At 40.3% G+C, this 19,729-nt stretch overlaps 1 protein-coding gene across 2 annotated transcripts in view; it reads right to left on the reverse strand.

Annotated features, from left to right (window-relative positions):
• Window positions 1-579: 579 nt before the first annotated feature.
• ACVR1 (activin A receptor type 1) overlaps window positions 580-19,729 on the reverse strand; it is a 52,101-nt gene continuing 32,951 nt past the window's right edge. Inside the window, exons 6-9 of one of the 2 annotated variants that reach the window (XM_040971592.1) lie at window positions 16,146-16,421; window positions 12,292-12,489; window positions 2,575-2,705; window positions 580-1,799 (exon numbers count right to left, since the gene is read on the reverse strand). In XM_040971592.1, the coding sequence (XP_040827526.1) occupies window positions 1,665-1,799; window positions 2,575-2,705; window positions 12,292-12,489; window positions 16,146-16,421 (740 nt within the window). In that variant the 3' untranslated portion in view covers window positions 580-1,664. The remainder of the gene's footprint in view (window positions 1,800-2,574; window positions 2,706-12,291; window positions 12,490-16,145; window positions 16,422-19,729) is intronic. The other variant, XM_040971594.1, reaches the window with a different exon arrangement.

The following is a 19,729-nucleotide window of genomic DNA, read 5'->3' on the forward strand; positions in this document are numbered from 1 at the left end:
GAACAAAGTTCTCATTTTTAATTTCAAGAGGCATTAAGTATAACTAGAATAGATCCTTTGCAATTGAAGACATGCTAACGAGGACTTTAACTTACCTCTGCAGGACCACCAGGATTTTCTCACCTCTTCCCTCACTGGACGGCTCTAAACCCTACCATTCGAATCATATCGCGCAGAAGAAGTGAGAAATGCCAAGGACGGACTCTCCCATGCAGCGAAATGGGAAGAACTAAGACACCTTTGCACTCACAAAGAACCTACTACAAAACAAAATGCTTTCACTTCCTTCTTCCATTTGCACTCACAATCTCCTTGGGAGAAAGGCAGGCCAGAGACTTCTGTTATCCTGATGTCAAAGCTGGGTGACACCGAAGGGGAAAAAATCATCACAGCCAAAAGAAAAAGAGGAAATTTTCTAATATTAAATCCAAGCTGTTCAGATATCAGCATAATCCCCCAAGGTCAATACTAGCAATGAAAAGCAAATGCAGTTTACAAATTCTGTGTATCTATTGCTTCCATATGAAAACACTTCATGTCACAGAGAGCTTTCTTACACACTGAAAAACAAATTCACTGTTTGACTTGAAAACAGTTTATTTAATTTATACAAATAACTACTAAATACAAAAAGTAGATTAAAACAAAATAGTTATTTTTTTTCTGGCAGAGTGTAAATGCACATAATGGATAATTCCGAAGAAAATGCATTTTCCCCACAGCGTTCAGGACTAAAATTCTACTGAAATCTTTGCTTCTAAATCAGTAATATATTCGGTGGTGTCACATGGGTACTGGACTAAATACGTTCTGCATATGAACGGAAAGAAGATTACAGTCTACACACATACAAATGTGAAGCACTTAAAATGTGAATTTAACTGATAATAAAAAGAAAATGTCCATTTCAGAGTATAGTGTTAAAAACATTTCGGTAATAAAATCATAAGACCACATAAAAATAAGCTTTAACATTTGCACACAGCAGTTTTATAAAAACTGCCACGTGCACAAGTAATAAATAATTTGCAAAGTTGTATATAAACAATTCCTAATGTTCGGCATCATTGTAAACATCAGCACATGTGTAAAATGCAGCAAAGTCTGACATTACATTTTGTTTTGCCAAATTGAATTCCTATTATCCAAAGACAGGCCAGTGGAGTACGCAGCCAATGTTTTGGCAGGTTGGGTCTTTAAAATTAAGAGTAACAGTGCAAGTAAGGAATGCAAAGAATTCCTAGTGCAATAAAGAAGAGAAGCACAGGCAATATTGCTGATTAAAATTCACCACCTCCTTGAGATTCCCGTGGGGAGTGTCTAGGAGACCTGTGAAAGATATGCAAAGCCACTGTCTTAATGCCCAGATCTCTTTCAGGATTTCTCTGTGTTCCTCCAGTTCCCTACCTTTGCAGCAGTGTCAGCCCACCATTAGTCTCTGTGGTGTGAACAGTTCGTGAAATGCCCAGTTCGTAGTCATTGAGCGAGGTTAGGGTGGTTTTGGTGTCTCCCCAGCACACAGCTGGGTAGGTAATCTGCCTTGTCAGAGCAGTCATTTGGGAAGGGAGACAGAGCAATTCTGTTCTGACAGCCAGTCAGGCCATCAATAGGTCCCAACTGGACAACAACAACGTCAAATCTTCCTTTGTGACATCGATAAAATGTCAACAGTCAGTTTTCAATTTGTCTAGGGAATTATCAATTTTGGTCAAAGTCTTTTTGATACGCAGAGCTGTGAGTCTTGCAGATGGATTTTGATACCAACATTCCTTCATCAGCTTGGCCAGAGAGGTTAGCGTCTATGGAGAGAAAGGACACACATTCCATGACAAACTGGCTTATTAGTGACCCTGGAAGTTGATCAGATGTCATGTCAACTATTCTGAAGTCAGACCTTATGAAGTTAAAGTGCCATTATTTGTCCATCTTCTTTAAGCAAATAATCAAAGGCTTAACCACTGACAAAGAAGCTGCCCATAGGAGTTACATGGACTCTGACCTTTGGACTAGCAGCTTACTTTATCAGGCAGATTACACAGGCGAGGTTACACCCCTTGACACACTTATGGGCACTGAAGGCAGTAATACAAAGAGTACTGAAATTTAGAAACGGGTAATTTCTCAGTGTCTTAGATCTTCTTCCACAAGCATGCAAACAAGCATCATTTAATTCCATTTTTCCATGAATTTTTGGAGTCCTTTAGTATTTAGGATTACAGGATCTTCAGCACTAAAGCGCTTATACTTAGAATTGCAGGTATGTTGAGATTGAAGGGGATTAAAAGCATCACTCAAAATCTCATGGTTTACCCATGAAATTGCAGTCCTAGGGCTAATGGCAGTAGAAACGAATGTCCTAATTCCTAAAGAGTTAGACACTTAGGTTCTTGCACATAGAGTCATTCACCAACAAGATCTATAGGCAGTTTTCCTGAATCTATGTAGCAAGAGTCTGATACAAAAGAGGGGAAGAGAGAGCAACAGATACACTGGGCAGGTAACCTGGACACTTTGCCAGATCAAACTCCAGAGTTAGCAAATAGTTGAGGACAGCTCTAAAATTAAGACTCTTACCGGGTCTGAGAACCATCTGTTGGGTATGTTTGGCCTCTGTTGATCAACACAGACTACCTTCCTCATATCTTCAAAACTTGGGTCATTGGGAACCACATCGTAGAATGGAGGCTTATAGTCCTCCACTATACCTACACACAGGACAAGAATGGTGTTGGGTTAGCAAGGGAGGAGAGAATCCCCCAGCAATCCATCAGCATTACCACAGGGTGTAATGGAACTGGGGATAGACCTAAAGGCCTTCCTCCAAGGTAACTCAAGATACTACAGGTAGATTCTAAAGTAACTGGGGAACAAGACAATGCATATTTACCCTGAAGGGAATGAAGAAAAGAGTAACTAACGGAAGAAAATACGTGACCACTTCTCTTGTCATCACAGTTATTGAAAAAATTGCTTATATCAGCTCTGATACGCCCAATAAAGCACAACAGGTCTAGGACAAAATTATCAGGGGGTCAGAAAGAGATAAGATGCCTAAAGTAAAGGATAAGCACAGTTCTATGCTTGAGAGCCATCTTATTTACTCTCGTGTTGCAGGCATAAAACAAAATGCAGACAGGGAAGTCTTACGTAAAGGCAGAGGACAAAGCAAAGAGTATGAACTCTTCTTTTAAACCTAAACAAATACAAAAGTAGCTGCTTTCTGTTTCACTCATTCAATGATTTCCAACAGTTTAGAAACTTTTTCCACCCACTTAATGTCAAACATACATTTTTCACAAAGAACAGTAATTTCACAAATAAAAACATTTAACAATTTGTCTTTTTAAACTGTAAAATGGATTCTTTCTCCTAAAGAATAGGTGAAATTCTTTTCTGCCAAAGACCACTGGATTTTTAAGACATCATTTACTGACTGTCAACTTAAAATTTAGCATGCTAATTTGTTTTTTTTTTTTTAATTTGGAGTGCCCCCTGTGGTCACTTTGTTAGAACCAGGCCAAATGGGCTCATCATACTCATTCGGGCCACAAGCCATGGGCATCCCCACACTTGTCCTTAGAAATGAGTATATGCTATTTCCTTGCCTCCATCAAAGACCTAGCAGTGGGGCCACTGAATTGTTTCCCAATTCCCTTCCTCTGTGTTATTGTCTTCAATTCCAAGGGAGAAGGGTCTTGAAGGAGCAGACACTGGAGCGGGTGAAGGGCAGGTGTGATGGCTCTACTGGCTAATCCTCTGTCTGGAAGTATCACCATCTCATATGGCCACCAGTTTGTGTCCTAGCTGCTCCACTTCCCATTCAGCTCCCTGCTTGTAGCCTGGCAAAGCAGTCGAGGATGGCCCAAAGCCTTGGGAACCTGCATCCATGTGGGGGACCTGGAAACAGCTCCTGGCTCCTGGTTTTGGATTGGCTCAACTCCAGCCACTGCAGCCACTTTGGAAGTGAATCAACAGATGGAAGATCTTCCTCTCCCTCTCTCTTTTCCTCTTTCTATGTAACTCTGCCTTTTCAATAAAAATAAATAAATCTTAAAAAATAAAAGATGTGAGAAATATATAAAAAAAGGATGCATGATTTTCAATTCTGCCCTAAAATAAACTTACTTTATTTCCATTTTTTCATGAATTTTTACAACTCCCCTTGTAGATAAGAACTTGCTGGGGAAGCAGAGGGTCTCTGGGAGGCAAGTTATAATTAGGTTCTCCAGTTCCTGCAAGCTACATGAAAAGCTTCAATCTCCTGCTCATTTATCACCCACCAGTGACAAACCACCCTCACAAATCCCATATAAATACAAACCGCTTATGTCAAAGATTAGCTATGATAAAGAGCATCTGTTCAAGAAATACTACAGGTTTTTTAAAATCTCATAAAGTCAACGAAATAAGAGTTCATCTTAAAAATGGAAAGTAGTCTAAATCATATTTTAAAAAAATTCTAGTAGATACACTTTCTAAATTCTAAAATAACCTCTCCACATTGCCTAACTGCATGTGTAATGTGTATCAGTCAATGGATTAAATTCTTCCTAGGAAATCATAAATGGCTCAAATTGAGCATAAGCTGCTACTTTCAAAAGACTTAGAACATCTCATCTTAGTGGTCTGACCTACTTTTAAGGATCCTTAGGATGCAGTCAAACCAAACTATCTTGATTCCTTTCAGTACTGACAAACACCCGAAATAGGACCATGCATGGGCCTGGAAAGGCAACTTACACCTTTTCCAGGGCTTTACACATTTAAAAGACACAGGAAGAGCTATGCCCTCACCAACTCTCCATTTTCTGAAACAGAATACATTTCCCCAACATAAAAGCCAGGTAATTGGGGGAAATTTCTCTGTCAGCACTGGAAGGTTTATGTGCAAGGAAGCATAACATATACAGTCTTCCACAAATGCAAGAGAAAATAAATAGCATGGGTCTACACGGCAATAATCAACAATGAATGTCCTGTAAGTTTTCCCTGGTATGTCTGTTTCCCACATTTTATTCTTACTAAATGTCTCCATTTTTTTTTAAAGATTTATTTTTTATTGGAAAGTCAAGCTTTATAGAGAGAAGAAGGAGAGACAGAAAGATCTTTGATTCACTGGTTCACTCCTGAAATGGCCACAATGGCGACAGCTGAGCTGATCTGATGCCAAGAGGCAGGAACCTCCTCTGGGTCTCCCACGTGGGAGCAGGGTCCCAAGGCTTTGAGCCATCCGCAACTGTCTTCCCAGGCCATAAGCAGGCAGCTGGATGGAAAGATGCAGCCATGTGGGATCCTGATGCATGCAAGGCAAGGACTTTAGGCCACTAGGCTACTGTGCCAGGCCCTGCTTCCATTTTTAACAAAATGAATCAAGTTTATAAATTAAGACCATCTCATAGATGATCACACCTCTTTTTTTCACACTGGCCTATGGCTGATGTTATCACACTGGATAGGTTTCTCCAGCATAAAAGTAACCTGGGATTAAACTGTAACAGTCATTTGGAACTTCCCCTGCTGAAAGGAAACAATCATTTCAGTCAGTCAAAACCACACTACACACCTATAGTGTGTGGAGAACATTTAAAATCCTAGTGGTGATAAAAATATAATACATGTTCACATTTCTCAAGGAAATTAGAAGAAGACAAGTCCCTTTATTCTTTTTAAAATGATAGAAATCTTGTCAAAAAGAACCTTAACATTTTTCATCCCACTATTTTCCACCTTTACATATCCAATAGCAGATTAGAAGTTCTCACTACATTTTTATATGTTGGCCCCATAAATTGATACAAAACCATTTTGATCGCTGAAACTTTGTGTGACAGGGGCTGTGCTTCACAGCAGTGACACAAAAATGAAAACAATCTGGCATTGGCGATCAGGATCAGAATAATGGGGAAGAACAAAAGACAAGATTAACAATCAGCATTACAGGAAAGAGCAAGGAGATAGGCGTGATAGGTGTGGGATTGTGAGCGTTCCTGGAGTGATAGCTCATACGGAAAGGTAAGGAGCTGGCAGGGTCGAGAAGAGAGCAGGGAGAGAAAACAAGAAGGCAAAGGGAGCACTGTGGGGATGGAGAGGGTGTGGTGCCAGCACAGGGAGTTACCACGATCCTCCCATGTTGTAGAGAGGCAGCAAAGTTCCCTACTGCAGAAGCCACATGCAGGTGGTGATGGGCAGTGTGGGAGGAAGGCTGGGAGGTGGTGGGAGAGGCCTGACTGCCAAGGCAGACAGTGACTGACCTACAATTGTTCCTCATTTCTGTTAGAAAGTGACAACCAGGACATCCAAGCAAAAAAAACTGAACTCCAAGTCCTATAAAGGCAGCATCCAATGAGCAACTGCCAAATCGTGAGCCGGCAAAGAGGACAGCGTGAATTCAGGGAAGTGACTAAAAATGAAAAGTACTCCAAGTGCCAAATGAGTGGTACAAACAACAAATGACACAAGTACGCTAGGGAAGAGGAGTACGTGAACAGCGGTCAAGGGCAGAACTGCACCTGGCCTTGCCCTTCCATGTAAGGTCACCATGACTCAAAGGGGCCAGGGGGAAGAAACCAGAAATTATTTATAATGTACTCCCCCACAGAACCTTTGCCTGGGTGTCTGATTTGTACAATCATTTTCTTCCTGGGCACATCCCTAATCAAAAGTTCTCTCTTCTTTGGAGCAAGCCTATTTTTAATCAAACAATATCTATCTTTTCCATTCATCTGCTTCATGATTCTGGGTTAACCATTTAGCTACTGTGCAATAGCTTCCCAATACTTTCACAGCACACATCACAAAGCTGATGTGCATAGCACATGTACATCTAACAGCAAGAAATGTCAGAGCAGCCTCTTGGCAATGCAAGACTCTAGATTTAAGAGTCCTTACTTAAGATCTTGTCCATTGGCCCTGGACCACCCATTCCTTGTCTCCCCCTTGCCCGCTGCATGTGGATGCAAATATCTGTTTTAAGTCTGCCCCTGTCAACACTCCAGCATATCCCACTGCTCCCAGGAGGACTTTCTGAAAAAAAAAACGGAGGGTGATAAAAGCAAGAGTAGAGTTGGAAGGACAGTGTTGGCTCCTGCCAGGTAAACATAAACTACATGACATAACAGCTACAGCTGCAATTCCTGATCATGAGGAACCACAGAAGTTACTCAAACCTTCTTTGTGCTAAAACTGTGATATTAATTCCTACTACTTGCATTCTTCTTAATGTCACACCAGTACAAGTCAATGGTTTTTACATTACTGTGTGCTCAACTCCTACTAAAAATATCCACCAATATTACTGCAAGTCACGGAGCAGGGGGTAAAAGCTTGAGGCTGCCTGAGTTAAACAAGTGACAAGATATTATAGACTGCGTACGTTCCCCAAATCTAGGGGGGGAAGAAGCACCCCAAGAATCTCAAATGTTAGTAGGCTATAAAGAGAAAAATGTGCCATCATGGAATGCTGTAGCTATCACGAGCTTTAAAATGCCAACACTGACTTTGCTCTTAAAGATGCCGAAGAGTGGTAGGAAGCCAATCGCATCCGGTGAAGTGCTGCTAGCACAGGTTACTGCATCATGAAGTCTGCTGGCTGGTTGCCTTCTACTACTCTGCAGCTCCAGATCGCAGACACTAAATTCCAGTACATGATGGAGTGGAAAAGAAAAAACCTTCCCTCTTACCCTATCTGTATCCTGCCCAGCCACTGACCTGAAGCTTATCCTAAACACATAACCACAACTTGGCCCGGTGAGATGGCCTAGTGGCTAAAGTCCTCAACTTCAACATGCCAGGATCCCATATGGGCACCAGTTCTAATCCCAGCAGCTCCACTTCCCATCCAGCTCCCTGCTTGTGGTCTGGGAAAGCAGTTGAGGATGGCCCCAAGCTTTGGGACCCTGCACCTGCGTGGGAGACCTGGAGGAAGTTCCTGGCTCCTGGCTTTGGATTGGCACAGCACCAGCCATTGCAGTCACTTGGGGAGTGAATCAACAGACAGAAGATCTTCCTCTCTGTGTCTCCTCCTCTCTGTATATCTGACTTTGCAATAAAATATATAAAATCTTTTTAAAAAAAACACAACTATTTTAATAAACACTGAAATTTTTCCTAAATGTGATTCATCATTTTGTTCAAATCTTAATACAGCAAAGAGATGAACTGCAATCATGAGACACCGTTGGATATTAGGTTGCGAATAAAATGAGGGTTGTCATGGTTTCTGTACACAGCCCATGGTGCCTGAGGAACAAAAGCACACACAATTCCCTGTCAAGCTCAAGGATTAACTACAAGAGGTATTTCTAAAATATGCATGCCAAGCATAAACTTATTCTACCAAGTATTTCCTAGTCCCCAAACCATAAAAGGTGCAGCTTGGCTAACAAGAATTTGTCTATGAGATTACAAACAGCTTTTGACACATTTTGACACTATTCCATTACAGAGTGATCAAAGTCAGTAACAATGAGACAAGTGTATCCACAGAGCCTTCCTGTGGGCAATGGGGAGGGGAAACAAATATGGAATCAGGAGGTGCTGTAGCATAATGAGAAGCAGGAAAAGATGATTGAGACCTGCAAGCTCTCGGGCAGCCTTCATTACACATCTCCCACGGAAGGAGACTAACACCGAATAACTCAATGATATACCAGACACATACAAGGTACCTCACCTGCTTTTTCCCACTTGATCACCATAACCCTTGAAGTGAAATTGTATTTTATTTATTTAAGTGATCTATGTTCTATATTTGATGATGAAACATAGAAATGAATGGATCAGAGAGAAGGGCCAGGGTACCCAGAACATAGAGGCTACAGTGTGCTGCTTACTTTGCACTGCCTCCACTGGGCCCAGAGAAGCAGCACGCGGCCCTGGGAGGTATCAATCACACAGGCCTCAGGGACACCCACAGTGAGCTTAGGCAGAGAACAGCACAGGTGGGTGTGGCCTTTTCACATCCTACAGGACCAGGGCTGCCTTATCTTCAGCATATATGTGGTTGTACAATCTAGATACCCTGTCCTTCCAAATCTTCTACAATCAGAATTGCATATACTCAGATAGGAACCTTGACATGTTCAGTCCTAGAAGCTATAAATTAGAAATCTGGGGGGAGGGTGGAAACTAAAGTCTAAATTAGTTCTGTGGGTTAGTCTGATGCACCCTCCAGATCGAGGATTTACAAACCCCAAGCAAACCTCTGCCCTAAGTCTGCACAATAAATTCACAAAGGGGGATAGAACGATTTTCTATCAATTCCAAATTCAATGTCAAACTATAACACTGAAATAATTTCAAAAGACACTATTGAGAATGTTCAGATGTAAAAATGGACTTAATTCTCATTTCCTATTCAGAAACAGCAGCAGGTTTATTATTAGCAGCAAATAAATATAAAATTCCAATAAAAATACAAATTGCAACATTTTTTTATGCTCATGATTCACTTGAGGATCTATATTGCTCCAAGAGAACTATCTGGTCATCAATTTTTATAACAGACTCAGAAACTCAAAAGACGCATAATTATAATGACCTTCTTAAGATAGTCATACATTTAAATGAGGTACATTTCATGTGCAATGATTTAAAATATATGTATATATATGACAGTTACTAAAACGAGTAAGAAAGTAAAATAGGTACATTACACCCTGGGGCGAGGGCAATATTATAAATTAAAACAACTTTCATGGAAAGCAATTTGGCAGTATGTGTCAAGCCATAAAAACATTCCCACTCTTCGACCTCTTAAGTCTACTTCTTCGCCAGTTAAGAATGAGTCCCCCAGATGCAGAACATATATACACCAAATGACTGCTATAGGCTGCAAAAGGAAGAGACGGGATATACAAAATACCATGTGATTATTAAGAAATAGACTACTTATCATTAAAAACACAAATGATACAAAATCGTACCTGCATTTTGATTACAACTAAGTATTTAAAACATGTGCAAATAAGTCAAAAGAAAAATGTTGAGAGTGTCACTTTCTATACAAATAAAAATTTTTTTAAAAAAATGAGAGTAAAATTCTTCTTAGCTTACTCTCTATGCAAGTTTTCTTACTTGGGAAGAATTATTAAAATATATTATTAGTAGCCAGGACTATGGTGCAATGGTTTGGGCTGCTGCCAGGACACCAGTGTCCCATGTGAGCACTGGTTTTCAGTTCTGGCTTCCATTTCTGATACGGCTTCCTGTTGATGTGCCTGGGAAACAGCAGAAAATGGTCCACATCGCTGGCCACCAGTCAGCCAAATGGAAGCGCCAGATGGAGTTCCTGGAGCCTGGCTCTGACCTTGCCCAGTCTCAGCACTTGTGCCGTTTGGGAAGTAGACCAGTGGATACAATATACATCTGTCTATTTCTGCCTTTCAAATATGTTTTTAAAGTATTTCAAAAATATTAATATTAGTAAAACAGACTTGCAAGCAGTATTAAACACTTGCAAGTTTAAATTTAGATCTACTGATTTGTGGCTGTGTATGCTTAAGTGCACATCAGTATTGATAGAAGAGAGATTAGAGAAAGAGAAAAGGAAAATAGCAAATTAGTCACTCTCCAAGACCAGTAGCTGAAATTAAATGACACATAGCATTCTCTTATATTCCCCTCAAAAACCAAGTCCCACCACAGACAAGAAGAACTCATCCCACAAAATTGTAAGGATTACCTAACAGCTTACATGATGAGGAAATCAATAAATCAAACAATCATCAAAGCATTTTCCCTTTCTGTATTTTTCCCCAAGTTTGCTGAATACAAGAACTAGCAAAGAGGCCACCATTTGTTGAGCTAAATTTTACACAAATAATTCTCATTTTAAATGTACTACTATTAATCACAGTTGATCTTTTTAAAGCCTTTACAATTTATGCCTGGGACACAGGGAGAGGGCTTGCAACATGAGGTCTTAACAAAACTCAGATAGCCCGTGTCTCCAAGCAGACCTACTTAGCTATGTTCTAATACATCCAACAGTTGGAAATGCTACTGTCCTGGCTGTGGAAGGCCAACCTTGTCTTCATTTGGGGTAAATTCCATCAAACAGTTTATTCCAACAGTGTTCTTTCTCTAATGGTCTATTAATGTAAACAAATTAGGATTTGGGTCTTTTGCCTTTTTTCCCCCAGTTCCAAGGCACTCCGGAATGATCAGGCAGAGAGTTAGGAAATGAAGTTGATGTGCAATTTCAGGCAAAGTTCAGCACCATATAAGTCAGCAAAACAATCTCTCTTTTGCAAACAATTCTCAAGACACTTCAGTGGTACAAATTGCAAGGTTGTAGTTCTCCAGAATTGAGAAACAATTACTAGGAAAATGTTCATGAGTCCATAAAAAACAAGTACTCTAAAAGAACTGTCAAGTTACTATCCTGTATGTTTAATCTGAAACACTTGCTACTTGCTTTAACACCCTCAGGATTTTTCAAAGCAGACACATTCTGCTATTACAAAAAAAGCTACCAAGAAGGCATGCCAGTTTTAATTACTGTACACTAAAACTATATTAAATCACTCAAATTTCACTTTTCTCATAGAATCTCCTAATCTCTGCCTATGATATTCATGAAAATCACCACTGCCCCATAAATGTTAAGTATGAAGAAATTCCAAGTGAAAGTTAGGATGATAAGACCAGCATGTTTTATTTGTTTAATTCTTCAAGTCCAGAATTCCCATGGGTCACAGGAGGATAAAATGTAAAACATCTTTTGGAAATGAATACTGATCTAAATATATGGCACTTTCTTCTTTCCCTGGACAAGCTTTGGATACATGCTTAGCAAAATAAAAGTTGCAGTTATGAGGCTATGAACAGGTTTGTCAAGCTGATTCAAAGGACTGAGCTCTAAAAATTATTTTACGAGTAGTCAACGCATGCCCAGTTTGAGTTAACAGTGCTGCCCAGTTTGAGTTAACAGTGCTATAAAAACAAAATGCACTGAAGTTCATCAAAGTATTTGTGGCTAATTTGGGTGCAAAAAAAGGACAAGAGTGAGTATGGACTGCAAGAGATGTATCTTAAAATTAACAAATATTTTCTGAACTGCTAAGGCCATATCTGGTTTCATAGAATGACTTATAACTAAAACCTTTCAAAACTATTGCTTTTCATCCATCATTTCCTCCCTTGGCTGCTAACAATGCCTTTTCACACAAAAGTACCTATCCCCAGACAGGTATGATTCCAGAAGCAATGCAGACTTCTCTCTTGCTTCCTTAAAGATATCAGTATCAAGAAACTTGGAAGGGGATATATAGTATCAAATCAGATACTTACCATTGCTCAGCATACGCCTGGCCACTTCCCACAAAACAAGGCCAAAGGCCCAAATATCAACCCGCTTGTAAGAATCAAAGCAATCCACTTGGATGGTTTCATCTAGAACTTCAGGGGCCATGTAGCGCTTGGTGCCTACCCGGGGGTTATTTCCCACATCAAGCTGATTGGTGCTCTGGGAATGCATGACTGCTAAGCCTGAAAAAAAGAAGAAAACAACACTTGTTATCAGTTCATACCTTCTCAGAGGTTGTTGAAGGATTTTAAAGCAACCTCAATTAAAAAGTCCTGATGCTTTGCCGCAGCATCAACTGGAAAGTGCTGGGACTGGGGACAAGTCCTGTCAAGCCAGACCACAAAACCACCTGGAGAGTGTGAGATCTGGGGCTGGGAGTGGGCCCACTGGGGAGATTGTGGGCATCTCTCTGATGGGCTGCAACTCCCACTAGTAAGCATGAGAACCAAGACTAGAGGCAGGCCTGGCTGGAAAGGCAGTGGCACCCAATGGCACGAGTATGGACTAGAGGGTGGAGTCAGTTGGGCTGAATTAGGTTTCAGTGCCCAATGATGTATATGAGAACTGAATGGGCTGTGGGACAGACGGGATCAGTCCAATGCACATGCTGGCAGGCAAAGGTACCAGAGCTGGGAGCTGGTCCAGTGAGGATTTTTGGGGTCACTCTGACTGGGCTGCAGCTCCCCCTGGGGTACGTAAGGGCTGAGTGTGTGGTGGATAGGGTTAGGCTGGGCCACAGCACTCACTGGTTTGCAGAGGAAGAAGGGCAGAGCAAACTGATCAACTACTCTAGCGAAACTTGACAGCAAACTTCTGGGTGAACGGAGACTCCGAGGTGAGCTATGTCATGTCAACTAACCTTGGGGATTTCCTCATCCTTGGAGCAGTGATATGAACAGCATCTCAGAACTATAGAAACCATTGAACAGAACCCCTCAGAACATGTTCCACAATGGGGACCCTGGGATGACATCGGGTACTGGGCAGGCAGGATGTGGTCTCTCCCATTGTGTCCTTCTCTCCCCCAGTTACAAGGAGAAGAAACAGAAAAAAAAAAATAGAAAAACAAAACAAAACAAACAAACAAACAAAAAACCAAAACCTTCTTGCAGATTTACATGGTCGGTTTCTTAATAAACCCTGGAATGCCCTTGGTGATAACTTGTGGACTGACAGCAGGAAAAGGACTCAGGCCAGAAACATTCTGAGGCTACTAGGATAATACACAAACTTCTGCGAGCAAAGAAATGTGCCCAAGTGGTAGACCAATACATTAAACACACCGCCACAGAGATATAAGGCAATGGCAAATTTTAACAATTTCTGAACTTAGGTTCTGAGAATTTAAGTAATCATTCTAATATTCTTTTAATCTTTCTGGTACTTCAGATTTTTTAATAAGAAGTGAGAAAAGTAACTACAATGCTGGTCTTTTTTTAATGAGTAGTTCCCAAGTTCTGGGTGTTAATGTAAAATGTTATATACAGTCTTACAGGAGCTTTTCCTGTACTATATCATCTACCCCGATTCATGCCTCCTTTACACAGATTGTCATACCAGCCCATGTATCTAACTGGAAGGCTGCCAGCCCAAAGCAATGTAGCTGGTGCATTAATTAGCTGCAAATCTCTCCTGCCCCTCCCTGCTAAGGCAAACCAAAGACAAGAGCTGCCTCAATCTGCCATCCTTCCCAGATCCATGGATTATAACAGCAGCTACCATTTGAATCCTTATTATTTGCCAGGCATTTATAATAATCTTCCAATCTTATCAGAATTATCTGAGATTAGTCCAGTTCTATGCGTAATACATGAGCACACTATTATGAAAATTTCAAACACGGCAGAAGTAAAGTGAGTGAATCAAATACTGGAGTCCTCTCGCTAATTTCACCTGCCTCTGTCACTCAGGGGACATGGTCAGCACTGGGGCCAGGTAGATAGGTAAAGACACTTGTACAAAAACAGAGTAACTAACAGGAAAGTCAGAGTTCAGACCCAAAACACTCGGGCTCTAACAGCCATGGAATAAATAGAGTATATTATACAACAACCAAAACCAATGGTTTAAGGCCTCATTCCTTCAATGCTTGTTCTATATATTTTTCTTCTCATACTTGGAAAACATTGTATTTTCTTCATGTGAAAACAAAACTTAAAAACAAAAACTTAAAAATGAGTCAAGGGGGGCCCGGCGTGGTGGCACAGTGATTAAGGTCCTCGCCTTGCATGCCCGGGATCCCATATGAGCGCCGGTTCTATCCCGGCAGCCCCGCTTCCCTTCCAGCTCCCTGCCTGTGGCCCGGGAAAGCAGTCTAACACGGCCCAAAGCTTTGGGACCCTGCACCCGCGTGTGATACCCGGAAGAGGCTCCTGGCTTTGGACCGGCATAGCATCGGCCGTTGTGCTCACTTGGGGAGTGAATCATGGGATGGAAGATCTTCCTCTCTGTCTTTCCTCTCTGTATATCTGCCTTTCCAATAAAAAAATAATAAAAATAAAAATCTTTAAAAAAAATGAGTCAAGGGAAGTATATTTGCCTAATATATTAAATATCTTGTGTTTAAAAACAAAAAGCAAACTGCATTATTTATGAATTATCTATAATAGTTTTACAATTAAAGTTAATTTTGTCTAAACCTTGATCAGTCTAACAATAGATGCAATGATATGAATGTAAACCACTTTTTTTAATCTGGCAGAGTAAAAGCATTCAAGAGTCCAATATAACGAATAACCGACACTATAATTCAGTTCTGATTAGCAGTCAATATTCTAGGATGAATACGAATTCATATGGTAAAAAAATCACCATGGGGCTGGCCCCACGGCTTTGCCAGACAAGCCTCTGCTAGTGATACCAGCATCCCATATGGGCACCAGTTCCAACTGATCTACTTTGGACCCATCCAGTTCCCTGCTTACCGCATGGGAAAGCAGCAGAGGATGGCTCAAGTCCTTGTGCCCCTGCACCCACGTACCTGGCTCCTGGCCTCAGGCTGGCCCAGCTCTAGCCATTATAGTCATTTGAGGAATAAAATTTGCCTTTTAAATAAAAACAAAAACTTTATTTATAAGTCACTATAAACGAAAATAACCTTGTTTACACTGTAATTAATATGATAGTGAAAATTACCCAAACACCCTAAGAATGACAGACCCTAAACAAGATCAGGAGGCAATTATTTGGGGAGTGCTCTCTTTCTCAAATGGACAATTCTGCCTTAGTCACAGAAAACCATTTCTAAAAGGAGCTCATTCACGGACTATTTAATTACGCACTTACTTTGTGTAATTGTTATTAAAATCAGAACACAACAGTGCTAGCTGCGTCTGAGGATGGAAAAGGATGGGATTGACTGGATGTGACTTTCTGGAGTAACGGGAGGGTCTACAGCTCAAAAGGGATTTGAGCTTTATATAGTAATTGTCAAAACCCTGAGAAAGTACTAAAGATTTGTGTAATTTCATGGTATTTAAATTTACCTGGAAGGAAAAAAAGAAAAAAAAATACCCTCGCTCAAGATACAACAATGAACATACTGAAGTTGTTTGAGAAGAGTTCTTTCATCCTTAACTCACTTTGCAATGTACCAGAGATTAAGGAGAATTGACACACACAAGGTGAATAGATGGCCAGATAAGCAATAAAGCTTAAGAATACCTATTTGTAATGGGAGGCGGCACATATATGGTTGCTTGTGATAAAGTTGTTTCAATTTTTATGCATGCTTGAAATTTTTTACAATAACATGTCAGCAGAAGCAAGTTTAATCTGATTAAGCATTGGAATGCATTAAAACCGAAAAAGTAACTAAAAAACACTTTAAGAAATTTACCCAAATCTGCTATGCAGCACTGTCCATTTTTCTTCACTAGAATGTTTTTGCTTTTTAAATCCCGGTGGGCTATAGCTGGTTTCCCTTGGGTCCCAAATATCTCTATGTGCAAATGTGCAAGACCACTAGCTATGGACAGCACTATTCGAAGGCAGCTGACTGTATCCAGAGTAGTGAGCTGAAGATAGTCGTACAAGGATCCCATCTCATGATAGTGTGTAATTAACCACAACTGAGTGCTGGAGTGTCTTGATGTCATGTCTGAAGCAATGAAACCTGCAGAGAGCAAGAAGAAAGAAACAGTGAGAAGTCCACCCCGTCACCTTTAGTGTCTGCAAATAATGCTATGCACTCAAGATGTTAGTTGTTTAAAAATAAAAAAGACTGACCAATTTCCATGACAGAACGTGTACAGATGGATCAACAGGAAAAAAATGACATTTATTCCTTAGATGGGAAACTGCTAATGAACAGGAAACTTTCACATTCCTTTCCATTCTAAGTGGTCATTTTTAAAAACCATTTCACCTTGCAGTATGATTCAAACTGGAATAGAATCTTTATGCTCAGCCATAAGGGTGGCACAAACTCTTAACCGCACTAATCTTCCAAGCACACATCATTCACCTATCACATACAAAACAGGAAGCCTGCACCACTGATGCTTAGATTCCACTTCAGACTCTATCTGTAACCTATAAATATTGGGCAGCTTAAACAATCCCTGGTTACTTCTATGTGGGCATAACATAAAGAGTAGAGCTTATATCAAATGACAGATTCATCAAAGAAACAAAGAATTAAACACAAAACACACTTATGATGTTATTTTTCAGCTACACAGAAAAGCAAAGATGATCATGTTTGGTGGCTAGAAAGAACAGACAGGCATATATAAAGAGGGAATATAGGCACAATTCTGTATAATACACGTGTGCAAAGAGCAACATGAGGCTGGAGAGGCAAATCTTAGTAATTCAGACCTGCCATCAACAAGCATCAAATGAACCAGTCTCGCCTCAAGAGAAATCAGATATTGACATACATGGCCAACACAGAATGATTTTTTTTTTCCCAGACATTCTGAGGGGGTACTTGATATTTCCTTTAGGAACTCTTAATCTTTAATGACTTTCTCAAAAATAAATACAAACTATAAAAGCAGCACTCACAAGAGATTAAATCGCTACTGTGTATTTATGTGGCCTCTACTGACCTCTTCCCCAAAGGACAAGCAGCCTCTGAGTCAGCAAATTAACAAATTTTTATTTTCTCACCTTCCCTAAAAATCATGAATTTTAAAGGATTTGTCTGTTAATTATGCTACAGACTTTCATGAACAATGGCTTTATCTTTTTAATCGTCCAATTATGCTTTCCAACATGTCTGGCAAGCTTATGTGCTAACAGTTCCTTCTGCAGGGAACACCCTTTCCCTGGGAGCAGGGCAGATTCCCAGACCTTCGGCAAGTCTTAGTTCAAAACCAACTTCATCTAAAAGGCTGGTCCTGACCACCACTTGGATGTTCTCCAGCCATTCTACATATCCTTCACAATGGCCTGCTTTCAGGAAAAATGGTGTTTAAAGAAGCAGAAATTTCTTCAGCAGTTTATCACTCAAGAATGAATTATAAACATCCAATGTTTCACAATGCCAGAGCACATTTGTGGGATGAGTGTGTCTGGAGTTAAAGCATTTTGATGGGAGTGAGCACCGAGCCCAGTAGTTCAGATGCTCACACCCGACATCCAGTTCCTGATTGTAGCCTGTCTGGCATGCCTCCTGCTACTGCAGACCCTGGACTACTTGAGCAGTAATAGCTCAAGCAACTGGGCTGCTGCCATTCGTGGAGGTAACCTGGATTGTGCTCTGAGCTCCTGGCTCCAGATTCAGCCTAGCTTAGGTCACTACGTGCTCTTAGAGTGCTTGTTTCCCACCTCACCATCTCTCTCTCTCTCTCCCCACCCCCCCCGTCCCTCTTTCTCTGTCTCTCAAAATAATAATAATAATAATAATAATAATAATACATAAAACAGTACTTTACTGTAAGCTGAGGTTAAGCAGATGCCTTAGATTTGAATTCTGACATAGCCAATGGATGTGTTCACAATAGGGAGAGAAAGTGATTAGAGCAAAAGCCTTTTATTTAGCAGCCATTCATCCCCCTAGGCTCCTTAAGAGGTTAAACAAAATCCCAAACCATATGTAAGTACAGCAGTACAAGGTCGTCAGTACAAGGTCATCAGTACCCTTGTAAGCCCTCACTGGCAGTGCTCCTAGGAATGAGTTAGCTTCCGGGCAGGTTTCACAGTCAAGGTGTGAGTCCACCACATAGGACAGCATGGTTGTGTGGCCTCACAGCTGTAACACTAGATTTGCATACTCCACCACCTCAGGGTTAGGTCATTTTGCCCAAATCACATAAAATGTCCTCCTCAGTGCCCTCATTTCCAAGAAAAGAATAATATCAACATGTTTGTAAAAATAAAAAAAAAAATTACTTCATGCCAAGGTGCTTGGTATGATGACCAACCACTAATAAGTGTTCAAGAATAATTGCTGATTGAGGTTTTTAATAAATAATTCAGCTAAAACAAATGAAAAATATTTGTAATTTAGTATCATACCATTTTGGGGTAGAATCCTTTACTTACTGATGTCAAAAATTTAATTCAACAGCTATGCAGCAACTTTCAAGAGCATATGATAGTTCTGGAAGTATAAATGCTGACAATGGTTGTATAACATGTACTGAACTCCATTAAACTATATGTTAAATATTGTCAACATGGCAAATTTTATGCTTATGTAGACTTCTAAATAGTTGAGAACAATATTTCATAATAAATCTCCCATATTAACTCAACCTCCTCAGTTTTAGTAATGAGAAAAGGAAGGTTGATAAAAATATAACTCTGACAAAAAGTGACAGCGGGGTCTTTTACTTGCACTGAAATTTGCATCCCATTTCCCAAGCTCCCATGCTAATGTTCTTGCCATCACATGACACAGAGTAGCATGAATCAATTGCATATTTGTTAATTTCCACACCAGGCACACCAGAAGGAAGAGTTGAAATTCAAACTTGTCCATTTGAAGGACTAGTTTTTAATAGGTTAAATTAGAATGCTCAACAAAGAGGGGCCAGGAGTTTGTACACATGTGTAGAAGTCTGAAGTGGTTAAGCTAAAAAAAAAAAAGGAAATTGTATTTTATATGCAAAATTAGCATGGTTCTTCCATGCATGGATCCATAATGGATAATCCATCCAAGGAAGATCACTAAATGCAACCTAATGAAACTAATATCCTCAATGTGCTAACAGAACCACTGGTTGGGTATGTAATTTAATTATGTCTTGGAGAAGGCTGCCTTCACAACTCTCCTGAGTCAGGGGAATCATGACTGACAATTCAAGCACAATATGCTTCGTAATAGAAAATAAAATGAACTCTGTACTCCCAGATAATAAAGCATGAAGAAAAAGTTTAACACAACAGGGTGGACATTTAGATGAGCTTTCTCTACTGACACAGTAAGACCAAAGCACACAGCTAAGATTATGATGGGGGTAAAAAGAGCCC

Source organism: Ochotona curzoniae, unplaced genomic scaffold, assembly GCF_017591425.1.
Source record: "Ochotona curzoniae isolate NIBS_2020 unplaced genomic scaffold, NIBS_Ocur_1.0 contig_2210, whole genome shotgun sequence".
Lineage (NCBI taxonomy): Eukaryota > Metazoa > Chordata > Mammalia > Lagomorpha > Ochotonidae > Ochotona > Ochotona curzoniae.